Source organism: Styela clava, chromosome 11 (genome assembly GCF_964204865.1).
Source record: "Styela clava chromosome 11, kaStyClav1.hap1.2, whole genome shotgun sequence".
Taxonomy (NCBI): domain Eukaryota; kingdom Metazoa; phylum Chordata; class Ascidiacea; order Stolidobranchia; family Styelidae; genus Styela; species Styela clava.
Genome location: NC_135260.1, coordinates 16,173,729 through 16,201,454, shown reverse-complemented (window position 1 = coordinate 16,201,454; position 27,726 = coordinate 16,173,729). Strand labels below are relative to the sequence as shown.

At 34.4% G+C, this 27,726-nt stretch overlaps 1 protein-coding gene across 6 annotated transcripts; it reads right to left on the bottom strand.

The window, feature by feature from the left end:
* Window positions 1–66: 66 nt before the first annotated feature.
* Window positions 67–20,642, bottom strand: LOC120347875 (uncharacterized). Of its 6 annotated transcripts, none has more exons than XM_078117826.1 (3): window positions 18,469–18,802; window positions 9,976–11,458; window positions 67–2,991 (listed from the first exon to the last, which is right to left on the bottom strand). In XM_078117826.1, the coding sequence occupies exons 2-3, from the start codon at window positions 10,020–10,022 to the stop codon at window positions 825–827; spliced, it is 2,214 nt and encodes a 737-aa protein (XP_077973952.1). In that variant the 5' UTR covers window positions 10,023–11,458; window positions 18,469–18,802; the 3' UTR covers window positions 67–824. The 6 variants fall into 6 exon arrangements, with proteins under 6 accessions (XP_077973952.1, XP_077973953.1, XP_077973954.1 ...); XM_078117827.1 differs by lacking the exon at window positions 18,469–18,802 and adding an exon at window positions 3,493–3,624 and having other exon boundaries at window positions 67–3,022; window positions 9,976–10,131; XM_078117828.1 differs by lacking the exon at window positions 18,469–18,802 and adding an exon at window positions 3,493–3,624 and having other exon boundaries at window positions 9,976–10,131.
* Window positions 20,643–27,726: the final 7,084 nt, after the last annotated feature.

Genomic DNA, 27,726 nt, shown 5'->3' with positions numbered 1-27,726 from the left:
GAAACGTTTTCTATCTCATCAGACGTCATATGTTCATATTCCTATTTAATTTGCCGGTTCAATTAGCTACAATATAAGTGCATAAAGTTTATAATTACACAATAATGCATATCAGATTAATGAGATTACATATATTAACTATAAAAAGATTTGAAAACTAAAATGTTGATTACACTTTTCGAAACTCAAAATATTCAAGATAAAAAAGTGGAAATAATAATTTACATACGATTACAAAAATCCTAATTTACAAAGATTATAGAATACAGAAAAATATCTAGGTATATTTAAATACAGCTTGAAGTATATTTTAAAATTACTAGCACTATAAAAATTCAGTGATCAAAAATACATTGCATGCGTTTCATAAAATGAGAAAAATTAGTGAGCATAATTATATCGTGAGAACATAAACAGCAGTGATAAATTGCTTACAATCTACAGAAAGTATGAGAAGTCAATCGTTACCGATTAGGAAGATAAAAATCTTTGAAAGCAAGGAAAACTACTCATAAGTGGTAAGATGGTGATTGCATAATATGAATTATAACATTATGTCATGTATAAATATAAAACACAGCAAATATTTACAGAAGGTATTGTTACTTAAACGATTACTCCATATACAACATGGAACTATGGACAGACTCTCTGATAAACCGTGGTTCAGATTAAAAATGAAAACTATGTGAAAAAAATAAATGTTTCCTATCACAGAGGAAGTTGTAAATTTATTTAATTTCTATGCATGTTGAATCCCGCAAAAAAATCTGGAAAATAGATTATCATTAATATTAACATTTTCGACAAGTCTATTATCAAGTCTATTGAGAAGTTATGCCAATAGCAGCAAATTTATTACCCATGGCATCCATTTTCTTGACAACATTCCATGTGTGCTTCTTTTTCTCATACTTTTCTATGGTATTTCCCCCAAAATAATAAATGTCTCCTTGCAAACAACAAGAGGATGAAAAAGATACTGGACATCTTACGTCAGATAACATACACCAGGTATCTGTCTTGGGGCTATAGGATTCAGTGGATGATAAAATTCCATCTGTTGCATTGATACCACCCATTACATATAAATCTTCCTGTGAAGTCGCAGCTGAAGCACATTTTCTGGGTTGGATCATTCTTGTATGATTAGCATTTTTAAACTCAGATTCCCATATATATACCCAACCCGTAGCTTGAGTCTTCAATGTACCGCCGATTTTATATAGTTTTGTTGGTGTTGAAGCAACACAAAATTTTATAGTCAAGAGATCAGGTAGTGGTGCGACAGTCCATTCGTCTTTCAGCGGTTCATAAAATTCTGAATTTTGTCCAATTACACATAGTTTTGATTGAAATCCGATAGCTTTGGAATGCTCATCATGGCGATGAAGAGGAGATGTCAGGCTTTTCCAAGTATTATTTTTTGTATCGAAGCTAAAAAATGATTTATCACACATGACAAATATTATAGAACCCATTGCAGCTGCTTGGAACCAAGAAGCATTCTTCATTGTGCTTTGCTTGTCTAATGGTATGTTCCACATTTGACGGCAACTTGCATTTTTTGGATCAAAGGCCAATATGCTGTCCCATCGATTATCCAAAACAGCTATAATATTGCTAGGTTTCGAACTTGCCGAAGATGACTTAGTTGAAGTATTCTTGATCTTAGAACTCATTTGTCCAGGAGCCTGGAAAGAACCACTGCTTGAAGAGCAAAAACTCTTATTGCTACTTGAAGCAGTTTGTATAACAGGTTTGGCTGGTTTACTGCTCTTAGATGATTTAGATGTTTCCTTGCTGGTTGATGCATGAGCGACGAGGGCATCGAGGATCAGGTTACGGCAATCCTTACTTGCATCAACAATTTTGTTATCACGGATAACATCATTAATTAACTCAACAGAGAATTTTTTTAAATTCACAGACTTCAAAATCTCAAAGCAACACTTATGCCGATATGGGTCATATGATATCCATCTACTTATAGCATTCCAGACATCACTTTCAGATTCTTTGTCAATATGTACAGAATTCAAGATAAACTTCATTTCTTGTAAAGGAATTTTCAAAAATTCTTTCTTATCAGAAAGTTCCACTAACATTACACACATTTTTTGATGCACGAGCGTTGTTAAAGCGGTGTCATTGATCACTTCTGCAGCCAAGTTTAAAGTAGGCCAGTTGTTGATGGTGAACTTCTCTTCTTTTACTTTTTTCAACACTTTTTTAGCAACTTCTTCTATGCATGGATTAGATGATTTGATTAAAGTGTCATTGAGCAACATTTCTATATCATCAATTTTCAATCGATCCAGATGTAAATTTTTTATGATCAAATGAAGGTTGTCACTTCTTGTGATAAGATCACTAGTGACCCAGAGAGAAGCTGCTTTCCATGCAGAAACAACATCATTGGCCTTGCTTATGTATCTTATCAATTCATCAATACCAATCGCCACAAAATCTACATGGTAGCAAACATCGCCAATATTGTTTGAGATAAGAGAATCAAGTGACTTCTTAATTTTTTTATTGTTATGCTTGTCAGCAAGATGCTTGATTTCCCAACAGTTTCGAACATTTAAAATATCAGCAAAATGTTTAAACCAAAGTTCAACCATATCTTGAAGCTGCATTAGACTCGCCACATCCAAAATATCACCAGCGTCTTCGAGAGTTACTCTCGTAGTTCCACTATAAAGATACTCGACACAACGTTTCACCGCTGTAAAACTGGCATTAGGTATTTCAACGATACTTGTTCCTCCAGTGCCCCTATCTATCAGATCTTTTAAATAGGGTGATGTAGCAGCAATTACATTCTGATGAACTGGAACTACTCTATCCCCAACCTTAAGAAAAAAGTCACACAGATCTTCAGCTTTTCTGAAGTCGTCAAGAACCTCTAACACCTTTTTCCCATAATTTGGAGTTTTTTGTTCGGAATAAGTGGATGTCTTTCTCTTCTTTTCTGCTGGTTCCATACTGATTGACAAAGATCAATACCATTACCTGACTGATATAATAAAGTTTTATTGTAACAAAACAAAAAATATGAATATTTCAAAAGAGGTATGTATAAAACGAATTGAATATTCGAATACATTTGAAATTCATATTCGATATAACAAATTTTTGAATTGAGGAATATCTAGAAATAATTTTGTTTACAAATTAGGGATTTTGAGCCATCATACAAGCAGATCCAAATGTACGATATCTCAACTGGTAATAAACAACACAAAGAAAACAATACTACTTATATTTATGGTGTTTCAGATAATGATTTAGGTAAATTTTTCACATCAACTTACACCTAATTTAAAATGTATTTGAGTCGAAAACATTTTCTAGACCAAATATTTCATGTCATATTTATTAATGATAAGTGAAAAAACAGTCATCTTTGGAAAGCATTAGTAAGATAACCAGAGGAAATCAGTAAAAAACAGTGTAATATGAGTGATGACAGTGTAATCTATCTACCTCTTGTTTTACAAATTTTCTGTAATAAACACTCTAGTTGATGTGAAGAATTTTTCGGTATCTCCAAGAATGAATTTATAAATATTTGCAGTTGGAAAAAATTAATACGCTCTCCAGCAATCAAAGCATCACCTGTGGTGATATGATAAATGGTGTTTTCTATTTCTGCTCATATCTGTCGTATTATGGATCTAGACCAGGGGTGGGCAATGTTTCTGGACCAGGGGTCAATAATTTTGCCCAACTAAACTGGCGGGCCACGTAAATGTGACGTAAAAAGTTACATTTTATGAAAAATATTCGCAATGGTACAAAAGCAAAAGTGGAATGGAAAACAGTAAGCCTCGTACGGGAACTAAATTTATTCACAATCTCTACAAATTCCTTGTGCCATTGTTCAGCTAAAACATCGAAATTCGGTTTCAGTTTGGTTGTGTCAGCTTCAGGCGGGCCAGATTGAATTGCCCAAAGGGCCAGATTTGTCCATGGGCCGTAGTTTGCCCACCCCTGATCCATACAATCATATACGAAAGTATTAATTTGATTTTAGCTATGGGACTAAATCGACATATTCCTGTAATATTTTGCATTGATACATTACTGCATTATGCGTTACCTATAGCACCATGCGGTTTGCAACAAACCCTGTACAGCTATACATGCAAACTACAATTTTATTTTAGTATTCTTCTTGCATTAAATAGTGCAATGAATGTGAAAGTGTAATCTAGTACAATACGGTGATACCACACTAAATATAGTGGTTTTAGTATAGTTTAGAGTGGGCGTTGCATACCGATTTTTGCATATGTTATTCGTAACCCACACCTATGACTATACCCTCTAACAATTACGTCTCTACGAAACATCATAGCACTTTCCAAAGTATAGCTAATTCTTTTTTTTGCCAAATTTAAATCCAAATTCGGATTCATGAATATAATAGTTTTGGTGTAATCAAATAATTCATTTTAATTTAGATGCATGAAGCCCAATTTTTCAGGTAATTCAGGTGATATTATAAAGTGCAGAAGTGTGTACGTCAGTGTTCACTATTAGCGCACTTTTTTGCGAAAATTGCGAAGCACTTTCGCAACTTTTTTTAGGGACTGCGAAATAGCACTTTTTCCCGATTTTGAAGAGAACTAGCACTTTTTTCCCATTTTGAATAGAATAAAAATTCAAAGTTAACAAATATTTTCGAGTATTAAGTTGGCAAATAAGTAACATACTAGTACTTTTGTAACTCAATTCTGCATATCATAACGATATTTACCGGAGTTCTAACCTATGAGATGCAGACATAGGAGATAAAGCTTTTGCATTAACGGCAAAATTCTTGTTTATAATATGATTATTATGTGAGCACATCATTCGGCTTCTCCCGCAAAAACGCTCCCAGCATCTTTGAAACCAGATGTTGGAATACTACGCAGTGCGTTTCTTTTAACGAGAGTGGTCATGTGACTACCAATGATATCGATGAATTTAAAATGACTATAAAAGTGTTATAGTCACTTTGGATGAATTGTGACCAATATGCACGATTTTCAAATCAGCCGAAACTTTTAGCAGCATGTCACAGATTTGCAAAATCACCAAATTCACAAAATACCATTAAGAGCCATTTTATTGTTATCACAATGTTGAAAGCACGTGGCATTTTCCGGAATTTTGCGATATTCACACAACTATTTCTCATTGATATGCGAGTGCGGGTGGGCAAAATTCAATATTTTTTTTAATCGAATATTTTTAACGAGTACCGAATAACAAATATTTTTGGAACGTCGGTAAAATCGGCAACAAAGCCTTTCTACTGGTTAATTCCGTTGTAATCGCTAATTGTTCTTGTCACCGATCGTTTTGGTGGCGATATCCAGGTTTTGGTAATCTATATTCCCGCCCTCTCCTTTTTACAAATATGAATTCTTGCGGGTCGGAGGACATCGAAGTTTCATATTTCGGGTTTACCGGTTCACTCACATCGGCAACAGCTGTTGAAGACATTGAGGACCCAAATTAACATTTGCATTGGCTTTATTATTACCTATCAAGATTTGTAAATTTACCATCCCAATTTTATGCGAATGGTAATAATATTGTCGATACCGTGATGCAGATATTTATTAAGACGATAATTAACTTTCTCATGTTTTTCTATGGTGATAAACTTCGCAAATCTGAAATTGTGCCAATCCTGAATGTTGATTTAAAATAGTGATTGAACAATTCGGCAATAAAGGCATTTCTGTGTGGTCATAAGACGAGATGACGTTAATGAACAGCACTTTTTCTACACGGTATTTTACGTATGCGCTTAATGCTAAAAAGATTGGGCTCGAGTGCTCGAGTGCCTAATAGAGGTCAGGCGCTAATTGTAACTAATTCCCTCAATTTTCAACCTGTTTTCAACAAAACAATACCCAGGCGATAATTATAGCTAAAATGTTACCGAGCAATTCACAATTTTATTTATGGAATTTGCAAATTCACAAGTTTCTTGACGATTTTGATAATGTCACCCCCTAATTATTAGTGCAAAAAATACTCCCCTTCTTCCGCCGTGGTTTGACGGGTTCTTTGTTCCATTCTTCAGAAAGTTCTGACACGGGGGGATATAGAATACTGAATCTGGAGGGTTGAATCCCTGTCGACTTACTGGCGATTTTCCATTTTGGATTGGGTGAAACATTCTCTATTTTAAATTAAATGACGTTTCGCGGGCTAGAGTTCTCCCCGAAAATGATGTGTACCAGACGTTAGTTAGACGATAGATAAAACATTAAAAAATACAAAGTTATATCGCAAAAAATGCGTTTTGATACATTTGGAAAGAAACATTATTTAGGGTTAACTCAGATCATATTTTACTCTTCATGACACCCGGTATCCGAAAATACAGGTGTATCGCGAAAAATGTGTTTTGTTACATTTAAAATAAAACATTTTTGCGATTAATTTAGATCATATTTTACTTTTCAGGACACCCGTTTTCGAAAATACAAGGTTATATCGCAAAATGTGTTTTGTTACATTTAAAATAAAACATTTTTGCGATTAATTTAGATCAAATTTTACCTTTCGAAAATACAAAGTTATATCACGAAAAAATGCGTTTTGTTACATTTATTTTGCATTCCCAATAAAATACATATCGCCGGATGAGAACAGAAGGGGCCTAAGTCACATTTTTGGAAAATTGACTTTTTTCAATATTTTGGGGTTTTGAGCCATGCTCTACAAGGTGGTGGTCTTGAAATCCTGAATTTCTCAATAATAAAAATTTTAGCTGGACTTAGGCCTAAAATATTTAAGAACAGAATAGGCCTAAGTCCAGCTAAAATTTTTATTATTGAGAAATGCAGGATTTCAAGACAACCACTTTGTAGAGCATGGCTCAAAACCCCAAAATATTGAAAAAAGATAGTCCTAAGTTCCAATATGATGGGCATGAACATCAAAAATCAAATGTCCGAAACTTACATCCCTAAAAATTTGTTCAGTGCAACTTAGGCCTAAGTCACCTTGTTTTACCTTGCATCCCGTACAAAAAATTTCAGAAGTTGTTGAGAACAGAATGGGCCAAAGTTTCTTATGGGGGTAAAAAAGCAGGAAGGAATTGAAACTGAAGTGCCAAAAAATATTGATTACAAAGATATTCTCATCCACATTAAAATAACCAAAGCTCAGGACTTTACTAAGTGTGAATATCTAGAAATTCGAAAATAAAAAAATTTCAAATTGTTTTTTGCGTTTTTCTCAAAACTCAAAATTGTGACTTAGGCCTGTTCTGTTCTCATCCGGCGATATTTTCCCTAATTAAAGTCGTCGATGAATCTGTTCCTGTCGTTCAAGCTCGACACACGTTTGGACGAGTGTGGGGCGGTTTTTTGGTCGCCGATAAATTAAAAAGTTGCCACACGTTATTTCTATAACGACAATAACTGAAAATTAAGATTTTGCAATAGAAGTGAATTTGTCTCAAGACGGTATTTTACGATTTTTGCCCACAGTAAATAAACACGCTCACAGGCTTGGTTATAATTGATATTCGTTTAATTTATTTTACACTATTAATAAACGCGCCACACCAAGTGCGGCCATATAAATTGCAGTCGCATCGGTATGGATCGTATGTTTTTGGCGCTCTCACATTAATTATAATTTTCAAAAAAAAAACAATACCCCGACGGTCATTAAAGCTGAATTCGTTACCGAGTAATTCCCAATTTTATTCACGGAATTTGCAATTTCAAGATCTCACTTGACGATTTTGATGATGTCATGCCCTAATTATTACTGCTTAAATGCCTCAAAATACAACAAATGTAATCATTTTCGACGATAACAGGCGCAACAATTCGTAAACGAGCGTTATAACGAAATTCGCGATTGATTTTACCTCTCTCTTGTTTACAATTTTAACATCCCGCCGGCCATGTGTGGTCGAATAAAATGTTCACATATTCGAAACATGACTTGGCCAAGGATGGAAGGGATCACTAAAGAGCTAATAGAAAGTACATACGCGAGGGTATGATATTAATATCGAGAATATTTGTGAGCATATCACAGGACGGAAATATTTTGCACCCTGCTGTTTGTTGGCAGAACAACGATACGCTAAAGTTAATTGATCGAATACAGGGAAGTATTTATTTATCATCTCACTTGCGAACATCGAGGTTTTGGCGGAATTGTCCGATCATGTTGTCTTTCTTAAATAATAACTTTTTCAATAAATGTTCATTTTACTTTTGCGTCTTTATTATATGTCGGGTTTTCATTTATTTTAAATTCGAAATTGTCCGAAATACTCCAACAGGTGTATAAGTACAATGAGAATAGTACTTACCAAAGTACTTATCAGGGAAGTTTAATACACACGATGTGTTAAGGGCGTCGTAACTCCCGTTTTTTCAATTTGATTGTTTTATATTCTGCTTAAAAAAAACGTCGTTTTGCAGTCATCTAACGTAACTCTCGCGACCAAATCTTTTTTGTTTTGTATGGCATCGTCTTGGCGCAATTTATTGCCGACTGAATTTTAATTGTGTTTTAGGATAAGTTATTTTATGTTTGTTGGTTTCTAAACTTTACAAACTTGGGTAGCAATTACTATTAATGTGAGATTTGTGCATATGAACGATTGAATATCGCGACTGGATGTCCTATATCTGAGAATGCGTACTCTCTTTCAACATTAATTTTCAGGATATCAGTGTTCATGTGGTCGAATAAAAATTATTTATTAAATGAATTGGTATTTCGAGACACTCTCAAAATTATTTGGGATCCACTATCATATCATTCGTTTATTTTTTATATTCATGTTTTTTTCAAGAATCACCCTCGTTATATTTCGTGTACCTTAGCAAAAGAAAACTCGTTGGTGTAACCGTTCCTATTAGTGTAATTGAAATATATGGAAACCTCGCAAGTGGCGTTGTGATGCGAATATTTGATACTAGGTCAGCAGCATTACAAAGAGTGCTATTTATGAATGCTGAAAGTACATGGCATTACTAAACATTTTGCCAATATATGATGTTTTCTGCCCGATTTAAACTAATTCGCACGCAAACCAAGGCGTGTGGACATTTAAAAATTACTTGTCTTTGGGTAAGCTCTGAACTAGTATAATATAAATGTAAATGGGAAATTAGGTCACGCTAGCTCAGGAAACGGGAGGATTTTCAAAGTGATCTTGTGTAATATTTCGGAGAAAAAAGTTTGAAAAGAAAGTAGGTCAACCTATCTCCTAAAACAGGGGAGTATCCTGCTTAATATTTCGGAGGGAAGGTAGGTTAACCTATCTTTTAAAACAGCGGGTGGCGACTTTCAAAGTGGTTCAAAATCACAAAATAATAATTATCAGATTAGGTTTAGGGATAAATCGAAAAGTTGAATTTCCAGCGCACGTGCACACCTAACCCTAATTAGTTGATTTGCTATTTATATTTTTGGGGAGGGGGGGGGAATTATTTTGCAGGGATTTGTACAAATGATCCACCCTGTAACTAATATGGTTTCCAGTCTGCCTGTTCCAATCGTTGTCTGTTAGACGGAAGGAGTAACAAATGTGAAAGCCTTTGCTGTTCACGCGAGTAAGCAATTGACACTGTGATACGTTGCATGAAAGTTTTGTCCGCGGCAGGTGGTAGCAGATGTCCTCTCGTTGCCGATGAATTCACTTGTTCTAATTAAACATGAATTCGCTTAAAGGAAACTCGTTAACGGAAAGGCTTCTCTTTAATTCATAATATTAACCAGAAGAGCGCTTTTTCGAGTATCTATGCCGTTTTAAATGGGTTATATGAAAGGCTAGGGCACCTAACTTGTTAAAATCGGCAAAAGCACTTTCGCACTTTTTTTTTCGACTGCGAAGCACTTTCGCACTCATAATTTGCTTAGAGTTAACACTGGTGTACTTATACAAAACAATGAAAAAGACATATTATAAAATCCAGATACATTTACCAATTCAATTCCATTATACAGTTATATCCAATTTTATTTGCACCCATGTTTGTGATCTAAGTAATCCGGTAAGCAATTGAATATATTTTTCCATCAACAGCAGTCATATCATACAATCAAATTTTAGCACATAAAAAATTTTTTTTTTTAGGATTAGACATATAATACTGCCTTAGCCTTCTCTACATTCGCTGTCTATGTTAGCAACTTGTTTACTAAACTATTTTCAATATTCAAACGGAACACACATGGGAAAAATGGGTGTCACAAGACTCGCAACATAATCGATTAAATATTTATATAGTCCATATGATCTTTTCCAAGTAGTTCATTTCTTTCCTCATTCTTCATTAATCTAATCATCCCAATTAATTTGTATTTAAAAATGGCCCTCATGTTACACTGCATTTTATCTAGTTCATAATTATTCATTGAATTTCTATATTCTTATATGGTAGATTCTACACAATACAGTATAATTAAATCAGCTTTAGAATTTATATCATTAGCTATTATTTCAGTATTTGATCAGGGGTATATGTTGGAATAAAAGCGTGGCAATCAGACGACCTATAGCATAGGCTACAATGACAGAGTCATGTCCTCGTTATTCCAAAACAAGTTTATAAATGACCACTTGCTAGGAGAGGGAAGAGCAGCTTGAAAAACTAACGATTAAGGAACGAATTTCTACAACTTGGCATGCGTGCAGTGTAGATTTTGTAGAGCTGTCAGCCTGTTTCGAAATATTCACTTTATACAGTTATACATTGTAGAGCCGCCTCATTATCTGTGGCCCGCGTCACATTTGCGAGAGGGTGAACATAAAAAGCATTTGGTTTTGTTTCGTCATAAAAATTACCAGAAAAATCTATTGACATATTGTTATTCACCGAATTGACTAGTGTTATGGCTAGATGAGGCAACTAACGAAGTTGAATAATGAGCGCTCCCAAAGTATTCGTACCAAGATGGCGCACAACCTGAACCCTAGACTGGTAAACATACTATGTTCAGGTTGTGCACCATCTTGGTACGAATACTTCGGGAGTACCGAATAATGTGTTGGGTTATTCTAAATTTTTAACTGGCTTTCCATTTTTTTGGTCGGGGATATTCGCTAACAAAATAGGGTTTATAAAAACTAGAAATCGAATAAGGAATCTATTAAATAGCTAAACTAACTAAGATAACTAAATAATAATTTTATGGCCGAACAATATAATTCCTGCCGGGTGTTACCAGCCTGAACAGTATTTCAAACATACTGCATATATATATGTCAGAAAATTTATTAATTATCGTACCCTCCTGTATCTCAAACTTGGTAAAATTCAATAATAAATCGATCTGCAGTTATTTGTAAGATATTTTGTAAAAATGCAGATTCAGGCAGATTTTTGACAGGATATGGGAGGGAAAATACCGCAATGCTTGATATGTCTAAAAGTTGCATCGGTGACAATCTAAAACGGCATTTTCTCTCTATGACACTTTCTCCGTTATAAAAGTTTAAAATCTTTTACTACATTGTAGACATAACAAATTTCTACACGTTTCAGTGAGTTTTTTGCATGTTTTAGCTTGATAAATGACAAATAACTGAATAATGATGAACGTGTTTGTACCGGTACAATACAGCAATAAGTGTACCGGTACCGGTATGTTTTGTATTGTACAGTTTACCTATTCTTGGCACTATTGTGGCCCGCGAACAATACAAAAATAATATTGTGGCCCGCGAAGCCGACAACCGGCGCGGCGGTGTGGCTCAACGGGCTAAGCGTTAGGAATCCGCTCGCCACCGCACCTCTAATTGCTCTGCGTGGGTTCGCAGGTTCGAATCCCATGCAGGGATGGTTATGTGCGAGAGGATTGCTGGACTCCTCGCCGTCGTTGGGTGGTTCACGTAACCGCTGGTCGGTTACGGCTTCCTCCACCACCAAGTCCATGTTTCCGAAAAACAAACAATACAGTAAAGACTAATCCCATACCCGACTTGGAATGGTAACCGGACGAGAGGCCGTGGTTCGCCATATGGATAAGCCGTCTTATCGGCTTTCCTCTCCCCCGGGATAAATATGTAAATCCTATCCTATCCTAACCTTGGACCACCCTGATATATATAATACCTGCCTGCGACTGCTAACTTTTTTTTTTATTTTTTTTTTTTTATTATTATTAGTTTCCGAATTAGATTAAGATTATTAATCATTTTTTTAGAATTTTGAATATCATGGTTTTAATTACCACCATTTCAAAAAGTCATATTGTATATACGAATTATAAAATCATACAATACCAATTTATCAATCACATATATATACATACTACATCCATGTCCATTTGAAGTTCAGTATAGTTGATCCGTGTCATTTTATTAATTTATAATTATATTACCATCAGTAATTAATTTGCATGGAAAAATAAAAGTTTTCAATAAATTAGATAGGAATAAGAAAAACTTCCATACCATGATTATAGGGTTTTTCTACTTTCTATCCATGTTGATGATATACAATAAATATGGTAGATACCGTTGAAATTTAAATGAAATAACACTATATACATATTTAAAGCATTACAGATTTATGAAATAATACATCAATAGAATCATCGCTTATTATTTTCAATTTTGTTGATTGTTTTGAATTGAATTGAAAATTGTTCGCATGGTTGATTGGTAAGTTTGCCCTTCTTCAAATATAATATAATTTCGAAAATCCCATATTGCCCCTTTTGCACACGCAATGATCAGTCCTAATATTGGTTTTACATTTTGTAAGAAAATTATACTTTTAATATTGTACTGGGGAGGTGCAACGTTACACCATTCCCAGAATTGTCTAACATAAACGCATTCAAAAAATAAATGTTTACAAGTTTCTACAATGTTGTTGTTACACAGCTGGCAGTACCCATCATCACCGTCTACCCAATGCCTTATTTTATCCCCTGTTTGCAATGCCATATGTGCTATTTTCCATCCTAAAATTTGCAACTTTTTGGGAATATAATAATTCCAGATATCTATCCATTTTATATCGTCTACAGGTATATTATACCTCTGACCAATATGAAATACTTTCTTAATAATAAAATTATCATGCCAGTATTTTTTTTCATACATTATATGCAATTCTTTTGTTGTAGGAATTTCTTCAAAATCAAAAGGGTTAAGAATACCATTTTCTACACTATCATGAGAATCTGGTTGCAATAATAACAATTTCCATTCTATTGGTAACACCTCTACTATATACATTATGACATCTGAAATTCTTCTCTCATACATTTTTTTACTATTAATAGACATTGAGTTCCATTTAGCATGACCAATAACACTAGCTGCAATATTAACACAGTTTCTTTGAAAAATGTCTCTAATATAAATGACATTTCCTCTTATCCAATTGCCTACATGTTCTGGGTGAATAGACAATTGGATAAGAGGATTCCACCATAATATTTCTTTCACTATTTGTTTTTTATCAAATATAGGTTTTCTCGAAAAGTTCAAACTTTTAAAATGATTAACGATTGTTGTATAAAATTTAGGTATTTTCTGAATCGAAAGATGAAGCGTTTCTAAATTTGAGGTTACTAGTCGTTTGTCATACTTATTAATAAATACTCTTGCTCTGGATGACCATGGGGCTCCACTACCTTTTAATAACCAAAATATCCATTTAATTTGTATGTTTTTAATTTGTGTTTCCATATCAATACATCCTAGTCCACCATACTGTTTACTACAGCAACATATTTTTCTACTAACTAACTCACGTTTTCCACTCCATATAAAATTCCAAATTAGTTTAGTAATATTTTTCAAAATATCTTTTGGCACACATTCGAAAGCAGATAAGTACCATACTTTTGACAAAATAAAAGTCTTGGCTATAATAATTCTGCCGGTCATGCTCATATTTCTTTGTTTCCAAATATTGAATATGTTACAGATTTTTTCTTGCACTTTAAACCAACTTTCTTTTATGGCATTTTCATTATTTCCTATCCACGCACCAAGAATTTTTATTTCGTCTTTAGATATGGTAATCCCACCTATTTCAAATAGTTGGTTTTGCTTTAAAGGTCCGCAAAATAAAATTTGTGATTTTTTTTTATTAATCAGTGTTCCAGTGGCATTTTCAAAATCTTTAACTTCCTGTAAAATTTCATACAGTGAAGCTATATTAGAAGTCGTAATCGTCGCATCATCTGCAAAACGTTCAAATTTTTCTTCAATATTCGCAATGGTATAGAATCCATCGATTCTTGGATTACATCTTACGCTACATGCAAACGTTTCCGCTACGAATGAATATAATAATGGTGACAAAGGGCAACCTTGACGTAAACCTCTTTCAATTATTAATTTTTGTCCTAAATATCCATTTGTAAGAATAACAGCGTTAGCTTTGGTATACAGTATTTTTATCATAGATATGAAGTTTTTTCCAAAATTCAATCGTTCCATAATTTTCCATAAAAATAGTCTATCTATACTGTCATAAGCTTTTTGCCAGTCAATGGATAAGATTGCCAAATTTTTCCCATACGCATTCGCATAAAAAATGTCATCTCTTAAACAAATAAGGTTTTCATGTATACATCTTTGATAAATGAATCCAGTTTGAACTGGGTGTATTAGTGTGGGCATAATAATTTTTAATCTATTTGCTAATATTTTGGCATAGACTTTGTAATCAAAATTTAATAATGATATTGGTCTCCAATTGCTAATACTTTCTTTTTCTCCATTTTTGTATAGTAGAGTGATAACCGCCATATTCATAGACTGAGATAATTTTCCATGTTTTAAGCAAACACTAAATAATCTAAATAGAATGAGTTTGAAAGTTGGCCATGATATGTTATAAAATTCTTTCGTGAGTCCATCTAGACCTGGGGCTTTATTTAGCTTCATAGATTTGAACGCCATGTCTATTTCTTCTACAGATATTTGTTTATCTAAGATTACCTTATTTTCTTCAGAATTAAACCTTTCCAATCCACGTAACAAGTTGTCTTGGATTGAGTAATCTAAATTTTGTTTCTTTCTATATAGTGATTCAAAATAGAGTTTTTGTTCCTTCTGTATTTCCTTTAAATCTGTCGCAATTTTTCCGTTTTGTGTTTTCAAACGTTTAAATAGTTTCAGTTTGCCCCTATATATTTCTAAATTTAAGAAGTACTTTGATGGCTTTTCTCCTTTTTCTGACCATTTAGTTCTTGATCTTACAATTTGGCCTTGCATTTTGTTTTTCTCAAAAATTTGTAAAGTAGTTTTCAATTGCATAAAGTTTTCTCTACGTTCCGTACAATAAGGATGTTTTAGCATATCTTGGTAAGAGTTTTCATAATTATTTTTCAAATGTTTTTCTTCTATTCTTTCCTCCTTTCTAGCTTTTTTCCCGCAATATGAGCTCCAATGCTTAATAATTTTATCTTTTATTTTGTCCCATACTCTCAAAGTATTCTCATCTTTCGCATTTTTGAGTTCTATAAACCATTTTTTTGACATTAATCGTATTCCCTCAACAAATTCAAGGTTGTTAGATAAATTATTATTAAATTTCCAGTAAGAGGGGCCTCTAGTAATATTGTCCCAATGTTCAATAATTACTTCAACAGGTAAATGATCTGATAACAGTACGGTATTACAAATTTTTGAATTCTCAAGTATTGGTAGCATATTTTTTGTGATGTAAAATCGGTCTAAACGTCTTTTTGCGGGTATGTTCATATTTGAACTATCTATTCTATGCCAAGTAAAATTAATTTCTTGGGGGTTTAGTATTCTCCATGCGTCTACAAAATCACATATCCTTAGTAATTCTAACAATTTGTCTACACTAGTATCATTTGTAGTATTGGGTTTTTCTCTATCTATATACTGTAAGGTGCAATTAAAATCCCCCCTTAAAATTATCTGATAGTTATCAAGAATTTGATTATCAATTATTGTAGTTTGTATCAGTCTCCTGATACTGACAAAAAAATTGGATCTTTGTCTCATCATGTTTGGGGCATACACATTCAGCATCAATGTAGGAATTTTATTTATCTTGGTCAAACAGAGTAAAAAACGTCCGTCTGTATCAATCTTGACAATTTCTATGTCAAGGTCTAATTTTTTAGATATCATAATCCCAACACCATTTCGAAAATTTGAAAATGTGGACCAGAACGATTGTCCCCCCCATTCCTTATTCCAATTACAAGCTTCTAATTGGTTATTACAATGTGTTTCTTGTAAAAATATGATATGTGTGTTATGCCTTTTCAAAAAATCAAAAATACTTTTCCTTTTAAATCCATTTCTCATCCCATTTACATTATATGTAATGAGAGACAGAAGGTTACCTTTATTAGTCATATCCATTTTGTTTCAAAAAACTATACTAATGATACCTTAGTATTGAATCTTACACTATATATTAATCTCTCATTACAAAAATCAGAACAAATAATAATCATAAATGTAACACAAATCACACAAGAAAACAAAATCGGATAAATGACTAAATACCTTACAGAGTCAGATTCTTTTTTATATGTCCTTTACTTTTGATATTAACTAGGGGAGTTGTCCATCTTTCTCTTTTTGAATGTCATATGTTGTTGGACCTCATACAGTAATTTTCCTGCCAAAAGTTTTGCCTCTTCTTCACTTAGGTGAACACCATCTTTTTCATAAAGTGAGTCATCGTTTGCTCGGAATTTCTTTGGTAATTCTACAACTAGGATGTCAAGTTGTTTTGCTGCCAGTTTAATGATATCGTTTATTTGACTAGTATCAATTTTCTTTTTTGTTGATCCTTTATATGGCACAATTTCCATAAAATATACATTTATTGCAGATCGGTTGGCACATTTCATTATTCTCTCTACTTGATGATTAAAGGTTTCAATATCATCATCTAAATGATTCGTGCCAAAATACAAGGCAAGATTTTCTACACAGGGATCTTTATCATTCAACCACTCTTCTCCATGCATAAATGCACCTCCTGGTATATGAATTGCATTTACAGTTTGTGGTGATACTACGCCTTTTATTCTTTTTACCTGTGAGTCCCCTATCAAAAGGATCTTTGGCTGACTTTCAGGCTTTCCATCTTTACTTTGATTTCCTTCAATATTATTTTCTATTATATCACTTTCATTTCTTAGTTTCATCAATGACGTGATTGCATCCATTTCTAGTTGGTCGAGTTCCATATTTTCTTCTTTATGTTCCTTTGACAGTGGTGATTGTGGGATTTTTTCAACTTCAGTTTGCTGTTGTGTATCCATGATTTCCACTATTTGCTGGGTTTTTTCCCCATCTGGTTCATGACTTTCATTATTCGTTTTAGCAATCGAAATGTTTTTTTCCTGTTTTTGTTTTTCTTTTTCAACTTCACTGGCTATTCTTAGTTCCTGTTCATATATTTGCTGCGTCTTTCTGCGACAGTTTTTTGTCAAATGTGGCCGACCTTCCATTCCACAAAAATCGCATGGAATTCGTTTAGGGCATTCGTTTGCTATATGTTGATTACTTGTACAAATGTAGCAATGTTTTCCCACTATGATTGGTTTTGATTTATATGTCATTTGAAACTGACCACCTCCCATGTGCCATGGAATATTGATTCTTCGTGGTAGATGTTTTTTTAGTACAATTTGGATTACTCTTATGCCAGTTGCTATATTGTCTTCATCGTAGAAGTTTTGGATATTTAAACATTCTCCATATGTTTGAAGCATTTCTGTGATATCAGCATGCAATAAATGGTAAGGTGTTTTACTCATCTCAACTTTAGTAACATCATTCCTATATAACATTGGATAGGTTATAAAATCTTCATTTTGAAATTGGTAAGGAATCCCCTCCTTCAATAAAATTGTTACATGATTTTCTTTGTGTAATGTCACAATCCAGATTTTTTCTCCTTCTTCATAGACACTTGCTATATTAGTTTTTCCAATTTTTTGACCAATAAAGTTAACCACATCTTTTCTATGCACCCAATTATTTTTTTCAAATTTAACAACGATTGTGTTTTTTGATACAAGATTCAGTCTCATTTCTGTCCCTCTGCTTTCAGCATTTACTTCGGCATCTTTTTCGCCATCTTCCATATTATTTTGTATGTCTGAATCGTTTTTTCTTTCTCATCTGTCTTTCTTAATCAAACAACCAATTAGGAAATTCTTAATAAACAGCTCCACACTCAACGTGCACGTACACACGTACACGTACACACGTAGCGACTGCTAACTAAAACCTGTCCACTCGTCGCTCTCCTGGTTCAACGGTTTTGTCCTCAGTACCGTAATTGACGAGAATGGACCTTTCCCCGAGCGTCGATGCTGGTTCACTCTCTTCAGTGTCTCACTCTTCTTCGGGAATTTTTACACAATTATCAAAATGGTGTGGCAAACAATTTTTGTTATTTATAATATTTCTTATCTTTTATTCTAATTTTTGGACACGTAGTGGACATAACCAAAGTGACTATAAACCAAGTGAGGACAACCATTGGTAACGTTATAAGCGCTCGTGTGACGTCACACCAGCCAATTTGTGTCCAGAGTTCTATCGCTGTAAGATCCTAATTAAGTGATTTGAACCTGCGATCGTTAAACAGCTGATTAAAAAAAAAAGATGCTCAATAATTCGGACCAAACTTTCGCAGCGGCAAAACGAATGAACATTCTTCTGAAAATTATATTATTCGCAGATGTTTCTCAGATAACTCGGCTTGGCGGTATGGTCAGCATATACGAAGTTAGGGTTAAAGTCATCCAACTTCACTCGATAAATCAACAACCCGATAACACCAAAATATTAAACAAAAAGATACACATTTTATTATTAAATTATTATAAAATTCCTGGTGTAATTATCGCTACTTGCACAGAACCTATTTTAACAAATTGACGGAACTACAATACAAATTATACTACAGAAACTTGCACTATTTTTGCGGTACATGTCATGATATTAAAATATACGTATAGCAAATTTTCAACAAGGTGTACATTGCCAAAATATTATCCAAAAAATATACTACATGCATGGAATGTAGGATAACGGCGTATATCAAGTTTACAAGAATATCTGGAGTGTATAAAATAATATATTATCTATTTGACTTGAGCTCTGGCCGCAGGTCTACTAGCATACCGGTTTCAATAATTTTATTTGTCTCCTCTTTTGCGTGAATATTTAACCTTAAATTGAGAAAGGGTTTCAAAATTTTAAAAGCGATTTTGTGGCAAGATGGGAAATTATATTTCAAGCAACTTCATCTGTCAGAAAAGTAACAGGCAAACATATATTATGAAAGGCATTAATATTTGCGCGAAATATAGTTTATACTTCGCGCGAAAATACGATTGCTTTTTTGGATGGGTGGCATAAATATTGGGTAAAACTATCAATTTTAAATAAATATTCATCAGGTGTGTAAGACCTGAAAAGAGTTAGTAACGATTGTGGGCATTCATCGGGATTGACACTTTCCATAGAAACAAACAAACAATTTAAACCCCGTGTCTTTATAGGGTTCCCCCGGAAACATCAAGGCTAGTTTTTCACTGTTGGATATCGATAAAATTACAATTAAGTTTTATTAACGAGAACGTAGAAGACATGATGGCGTCGCTAGATCACCTAGTAAATATTTTACATTTTTCGACGCAAAAGAATCGAAATATCCTGCCAATAATAAGTTGATAAGAGATGCAACACCAGTCGCGGCGGCTGGTTTTTCAAATTTTGTACCTTATAATTTACATGCTTCGATGAAATTCATCAGGCCGCACAATGTGCTAGCCATGAGATCGTTTACATTCTATAATTTTTGGAGCAACTGTTGCAACAGCTCTTTAAATTAAGAAACATTTTTCCGAGAAAATTTATTTCATCAGCTTCTGGAATGATTAATGGAAAACGCAGGCTTCAAACTTTCGGCATGGTGTGAACAGGTATCATAATACCAGTTCAAATAGTACCTGATTTAAACGTATGCATTAGGTTAATGACGTTTCACACTTGCGAAGGTAAGCGATATGTGTTTTTCATACGGAACGTTGCGACGTAATTGCGTAACTAAGTATTTAGGGAACGTTGTTGTTTAACTCAAGTTGGCGCAGTGGACATTTCAAGAATTGGAGAACATTGAATGAAATAACTTATACAATTTTACTGGTGCACGACAAATTATATCTAATATCGAAAGCTATTCTTAACCTATGCAAATGTGTCGATGTCATATTAGGTTAAAACAAGCAAATCGAAGTTTTTGTTATTTAACTCAAAAGCGTTTCAAAAAAATTCCACGCTTTTCAATTTTGCCGATTTTTGTATGATAATCGCGACATTTTATTTCCATCTCATAATTAAAATTATTCTCCTAGATTGTCTTTCAAACAATATAAAACTTTTCTGCATATAATATAAGGTTCGGGAGATATGAGGTTTCAAAGTTGTATAACTCTCACGGGATGATAAGATAACTCTCGCAACTTTCACGAAACCGCACGATACCAGTATGATTCCACGAGGCAAATAGCAAATAAAAAATAATGAAATTACCCGAATAAAATGCAAAACAGTAAAAAATCTTCAAACAAATTGACGAACGAGACCTTCTGACGAAGCTAAAACAAACCGACGATGCCGCTTTCTCCCGATTCGCTGGACACAAAATGACGCCCGATATGCATCATTGCACTCGGTGTCCCCACTTGGTTTATAGTCACTTTGGACATAACGATCGTTTCAATATTATGTTGTTCTTGTTGTTTGACACAGAATAACACACCTAGTGGAAATATTAAAAAACCGCTTTTCTCTTCGAATACTGGACCAATTGCTTTGAAATTTTCAGTGGTTGAAGATAAAAATTTTCCCCAGAAGGCTATTACTTTTATTCATTTTAAATATTTCTGTTAGCTCTGTGAGATTTGTTTTTGTTTGCTATGACGTCATTAAACGTTCTGCGGGCGTCGGACGCCATTTTGTGTCCTACTGTACTGCTTCGCTTGGTGTGAACTGTGAATATATTTGTAGACTGTTATCTGACGGTACGGACGGTACTTTTTTTTTCGGTTGCCATATAATTTATCCAAAGCTTTTCTCATTTTTCAAATTTTATTAATGCCCTATGGTTGTGTGTGTGTGTGTGTGTGAATGATTTGATTCAGTAGTTTTAGGTGAATGAACACGCACCACTTCTTTTTGGGAATACTCTCCATCTTATATTCTGTACGTTTTAAACCTTATCCAAGGTTCTTAGAAGTTGTAAAAGAAGATGAATGTGAAAGTAAATGCAAGCTGTATGGCGACATCGTGTCCAGAGGGGGGTGGGGGGGTGGGGGGGGGGGGGGTGGGGGGGGGTCGTTCACCACTTCAAATAAATTTGAAGAAAACGCCTTGAAATCTACCACCCAGAATATTTTGAACTGTGATGATGGCATCGGACTGTCAGCTGTTCATAATAGTTGAAGACGTATATTTTAAACGTAACGTTTAATGAGCCATACAAAATCCAGGTAATATATCCCTACGCAAATATTTTTCGGAAACTGTGGTTGCATAAATCTGTTCGAAAGACAGTGCAAATGATCATCCAGCATACAAAGAGTTTAAGTTTTACGAACGACATAGGGGACAGGCATAAACAACACGCCGTTTCTGAGTATTACTGTCCATACGGTCGATAAAAGTTATCAAGATAACGTCATTGTGCTACGCACAATTCATTTTTCGGATTCACACACTTCTGCAAATATTATCTATCAGGTATTACATTAATTCCACATTCTCAGCTATAAAGTTCACGTCCTTGCGCGAGACAACGAATAAAATATGGTAAGAGGTAGGCTAACGGACACGGGTTATGCATTGTTTTCTGCATACAATTCGCAGCTAGTCCTTAAGGATTCTATTTTGGAGCAAGTTGTGGTTGAAGAATTGCTTGAGCAATGCAAAAGAATCGATAGTCATTCATCGCTGGGTAATTACAAACTCACCGAACTCCCAAGGGCTGCATGGCTTGATGCAACGTAAGTTTCTTAACAGCGTTCCGACAAGATGGAATAGTATCTACCTTATTAGTCCGGCAGATAAGGGGACCTTTTTAGCCCAAGTTTGAATTCAGACATAAAGTTTTTTTTATTTGTGATTATTCATTTTGGGGTCATTGCCCATCATTTCTACATGGGTGTGGAGTTTGCAGCCTTGAGCAATTTTTTTACGGCTCGATATTTGTATTGGTGTTTTTCGTCAAACCTGTACATCATAATGACGAACAACCTGAACCATAACCCGTCACAATACTATGTTCAGGTTGTGCGCAATCTTGGTGCACAAACTACGCAAGCACCAAATTTACTAGGAAATAAAATCAATACCTTTTAGGTATTTGTTGAGCCCAGCTTTGGGTCGCGACCCAAATACAGTAAATGGAAATACTGTCGAAACGTACGCGTAAAATAAAGAGTACTATTTCAAAATACCCGTTTTTGTTGCAATTAACAATACAAGCCTGCTACTGCAGTCGCCTGTGGTTCAAGTGGATACACCCGGTGGAGAACAGTCAAATATTTGTTAGCGAGAATTGTTATGCAGCGGGATGATCACGACGACGCAGTGAAAGATAATGATATCACGAGAACAAGAATGAGAAAATTGCTACATTTTATAGTATATCCCTGGGAAAGAATGTAGTTCATTCTTATGTTCCATGCCAATGCTTTTCAAACTACCAAAGACTCTCAACACTTTTGCTTCTTCTCTTCTATAAAAATACATTGTTATTATATATTCGCATTTCCATCTGTTTGTTCGTGCTCCCAGATAACCGATAAGCGGCCTCCAAGGAGAACGGGGTTCCTTTTTAAGAAACACTGTCATAAACTAAAAGAGGCGACCGTGCTTCTCTTGCCTGTTGTCATGCTGTCCCTGGAATTCAGCTACAACAAAAATTTCACGAAAACGGATTTTTAAATTTTATTAGTATCCTCAACAATGAATGATATACGGTTAGTAAAATGCCAAGTTATTCCAACAACATGATCATGTTTTGCAATTTACAACCAATATTTTGTATGTAACTTTGTTTGACGGAGCCCCAATAGCTCTAACTACAAATATCAAAAATGTGAGGCCAAAATAGTCACACTACAACATTGTCAAATGTGCTATATTTACGATAGATAACAGGTTTACCAAAAAGAATTACCGGTACATGAAAAATGGTAAAATAAAGATCAATTCAGCAATATTTACTTGGTGCTATGCATCTGTTGGTGATTTTATGTGTTTGTTTCGAAAGTTTAATAACAGAATTAATTGTGGTTGTTGGGGATGTTTTAAAAAAAGGTTGCATGGAAAAAAGTTTTCACAAAATGTCAAGGTTTGATAGTAGTAGAGAAGTAGAAAAAATACTCCCATGTTGTTTTTTTTATTTGATAACCACGCCACAGAACTTCCCCGATAAGTATACGCAGCAATTGCGAGAGGCAGAAATGCCAAGATGGGATTTCATCGCATTGCAAACCAATATTAGCAATTCTTATATATATTCGCACATTCCCATCTGAACAGCGTGGAAAAAATTATACCCATCTACACACTTTAAGAACTATGTCAGATTAGCGTCATATTATCGAATATCAGTAAAGGAATAGTGCAATGGGAAAAGACATATATATAAGGCGGAACTGTCAGTAGTATGCAATCAAATAATCTTATTGTAGAATATATATTTAAAAACATTTCGTCACGCCAACTGCAGTCCGAAACTACAGTCCGTTTTTGTCTCCGGCTGAGCTGTCATTTGAGTGGGTACTGCTGTTTTTATTGCAGATGTTACTGATCTTTTTGTATTAAAGATTTACTGACATCACCGATTTAAGGATGTTGGAAACCAACACGCAATATTACAAAACTTACTTTCAACACGCGGTTTGAATGAATGAAAAAGCTGAAACCAGTATTCTTTGAACAGCATACAAATCTATGGAATGAAATCATACACAAAAGCTCGTCAAAAACCTATAGCTCAATAATCAAGTGGAATTTGATAGATGTGCGCAAAACTGTGCGCGTTACTATATACGTACAACCGAAGCACCCAGGAAAATGTGTGTGATGTACTAGTATTCAAAACGTTTGACTCAACTATGTTGGCATAACAGGTGCACATCTCGGTTTCGCATACACATACCTTCTAAATCCACAAGGATATATAGTTTTCATACCTTTGTCGAGTGGACATAACAAAGCCGCAAAATAATTTTCGTAGTCAGAAAGAAAAACTATAGCTGCATTGTCTAAAAGGTTGTCTGATTAAAACAAATAGAATTAAATGAGTTTAACTGCAGACCAACAAAAGAATAATAATTTATTATTATATCGAATATTATATTCGATATGTACATGTATTAGTAATTTTACCCATATTTGACAACGTGTCATTCTCAAGTCCGTTCATTTCCTCTCCGTGCTCAAGGTGAATAAATTCTGCAAACGTTCAATTTGTGTCAAAAAATTAACAAATGTCTTAAATAAAAAATAAAACGGTGGCAAATAAAACGGTGTTACAAAAATTGTCCTTCTGTGCAACCTGTTATCTAATTTTATAATTGTGTTTTCGAGAATTTATTGGAAAGCATTATTAATTAGTATGCTATCAGATCCGAGGAAATAGACTCGTAACTCTTGGACGAGTTCTCAGGTAGATTTGGTAATTTAAACAACATATGAAAATGTATAGGAATCACTATAGGTAAATAATTTATTTTTAATTTTAGCTATTTTCAACAATATTTTACGTATTGTAACACATTTATATTCTCCACTTTCCTTTGAAACAGCTTGGAATCAAGTTTCTGTAAACGTGATATTAGTGAATCTGACACAAGAGACCATAGACGTTATTTCATCAGTCCAGAATACCACGTAGTTTTTGATAACTACAAAATGGGAAAAACTTAAATTACGGTGTTTCCCCGAAAAAAAGTCCTATAGCCTGAAAAGAGGACCTAGCCCAAATTTAAAAATGATTTTAATCCAAGCCCTACCCTTAAAATAAGATCTAGCCGATAGCGTGAAATTTGTTTTGACCTAATCGAAGGCAAGAAATCTTTCTTACACGTTTCAAATGGTTAAACTAAAACGCGTGAGAAAGGAAAAGGTTCAATGAGTAAAATCTTCATTGGAATTTATGAATCTAGTGACTGGCATGACATTCCAGAGGATGATGATATGGTCAATTTTGAATAATGGCAGTTTTTTGTTTAATAAAAACGTGTTATTTTTAAGTAAATGGATATCGGGTTTCATATTTTGTATATTTGAAAATCTCGTAATTTTCTACTTCGTAATTTTGTTTTTGATAAATGGCATCCTCCCATATAAGCCCTAGTGTTATTTTTCGAAAGAAAATTAAAATAAGTCCCTGTCTTATATTTGGGAAACACGGTGTATGTTAGAATTGGTTGATTAGAATTTAATACTAGTTACACGAAAATGGTTTTGACTAATAACGGATTGGAAGTTATTACTTCGATATTACCCTAAGGAGTCATGTTTTTCATTAAAATCAGCAAAAACAAGTGGGTTCAACACACTTCTATAATTTAGTCTCAATTTGAGTTGTTATCTCCATCTCCACCGTACCTTTCCAGCATCGATTTCCATGCCCTCTGAAATACAGCTTTTCTGTAACTGACTTGCATTTGTTATCAGTGCAATTGATGACAATAGTATGAGTAATTCAACAATTAAATCATGCTCATTATGACCGTAAACGCTTCGTGATTTTTCTAATTTACCTGTAACAAATAGGAAAACGTGTTGTTCGTATATGGGTTTGCTTTGTATAAAAGTTCATCCGTATTATATGTATCAAACAAAGGTTCTTTAAAACGCCTTATTTAAAACATCTCAACTATATTATCAAAAATTAGAAGTTTATTTCAACGAAACAACCAAAAATAGAATGAACTGTTGTTCAGATAGCTGCAATGTGAATGCTGCTATAATCTATATTCTATTGTGCTGCTTTTATGCCTCACAAGGCCCTTTTTCATTTCATAGTTCTTGAGTAGAATCTTACTCATTGTTTTGTTCTATCCTTCTATGTTTACTTTACGTCAAAATGAACTGTTTATAATTTGGGTGAAGATTCTCTGAGTCAGAGGACGCACAGGATCAGTGGCGTATCTAGGGTATGGCAGCCATGGCTCGTGCCATGGGCGCCGTTTGGACGGGAGCGCAAAAAACGCGAAAAGTTCTAATTGAATAATTTTCAATAAAACTTGAAAATGAATGAAACTCGTATTTCTAATTAAATCATAACAAATTCAACAAAAGTCAATGCAGTTTGCAGTTTCCAACGATCAATGCAGTTTGTTTTGTCACTTTGCGCAATTGACGGTGATGTCATAATTCAACATTAATAAGCCGAAATTGATACGGTACTGGACTTACTGCACCTCATATTAGCTCTGATATCGTACTGGAGTGAACATTTATGAATATTCGTACAATGAGGGAGAATGTTTTACAGCGTGGAAAGAAATTTGAGCAATAAACCGGAATTATTGACGCAGATTTCCATGTACAAATTAAAAAGGAAAAGCAAAAATGTAGTGGGATTCTTAAATGAATATCGCATGGAATAAAGTGTCTGGCGGAACAAAATCTCGCTTTGCGAGGGCACAGGGAGTCACTTCAAGCAGATAGTAACTCAAATGTTGGTCATTTTCTTGGCTTAATAAAAATCCTTGCCGTCCTTGATGGTGGAGGGGAGGGCAAGGTCTTTGGTTCACGAGCCAAACATTTTGCCCGCCTATAGTGACGGGGCATGTAACTGTGACGTGGAAAGTTACATATTATGGACAATATTTCCAGTATTACAAAGCAAAAGTGGAAAAAAATAAGCTTCCTGCCAAAACTAAATTTAATCGCAATCTATTCCTCGAGCTATTTTTCAGCTAAAACATCAAAATTTGGTTTTCGTTTGGTTGTGGAAGCATCAGGCGGGCCAGTTTGAAATAGCCAACGGGCCGGATTTGGTCAGCGGGCCGTAGTTTGCCCATGTAAGATATAGACTATGACTAGGCTCACCATACGTCCCGCTTTAGGCGGGACAGTCCCGCTTTTTAGCGTCTTGTCCCGACAAGTCAGCCAAAAGTCCCGCTTTTGCGTTCAGACATCCAGCATAATACACGAACATGTTCTCGTTACTGTCTTTGCTGTGTAGCGCAATGCTAGCGTACTTACTGAAGGTGAATGCGTTATTTTGTTTGTTTCGTTGTTTCCCGCTAACATTGTTAGCGAACGTATCACATGTAAAATCAATTCTACTTGGTTCGTGTGAATGTAACATTGAACAACGTTTTTTTCAAACGTGTTATCTACAAGCATGCTTGGGCAAATAAGCAAATTCTCAATGCTTTAAAACGGCAGACTATTTCAATATTCTTTATTCCTCTTGATGTACATAAAAAATCTAAATTCGGATCATTTGTATCGTTAGCGTCTATTCCTTTCTATTTTTCGAACTGAACTCGATACTTAGACAGAGAATATGCGCATGAACTCTCGATGGCAATATGGTCAATGAAGACAGCCGGGATGGCTTAAAAGTAGACCTATGTAGTAAAGTCGGAAACAGGAGGCGTCCCGCTTTGAAGTCAAAAAAATATGGTAACCCTAACTATGACAAGAAAACAGTGTGTGTC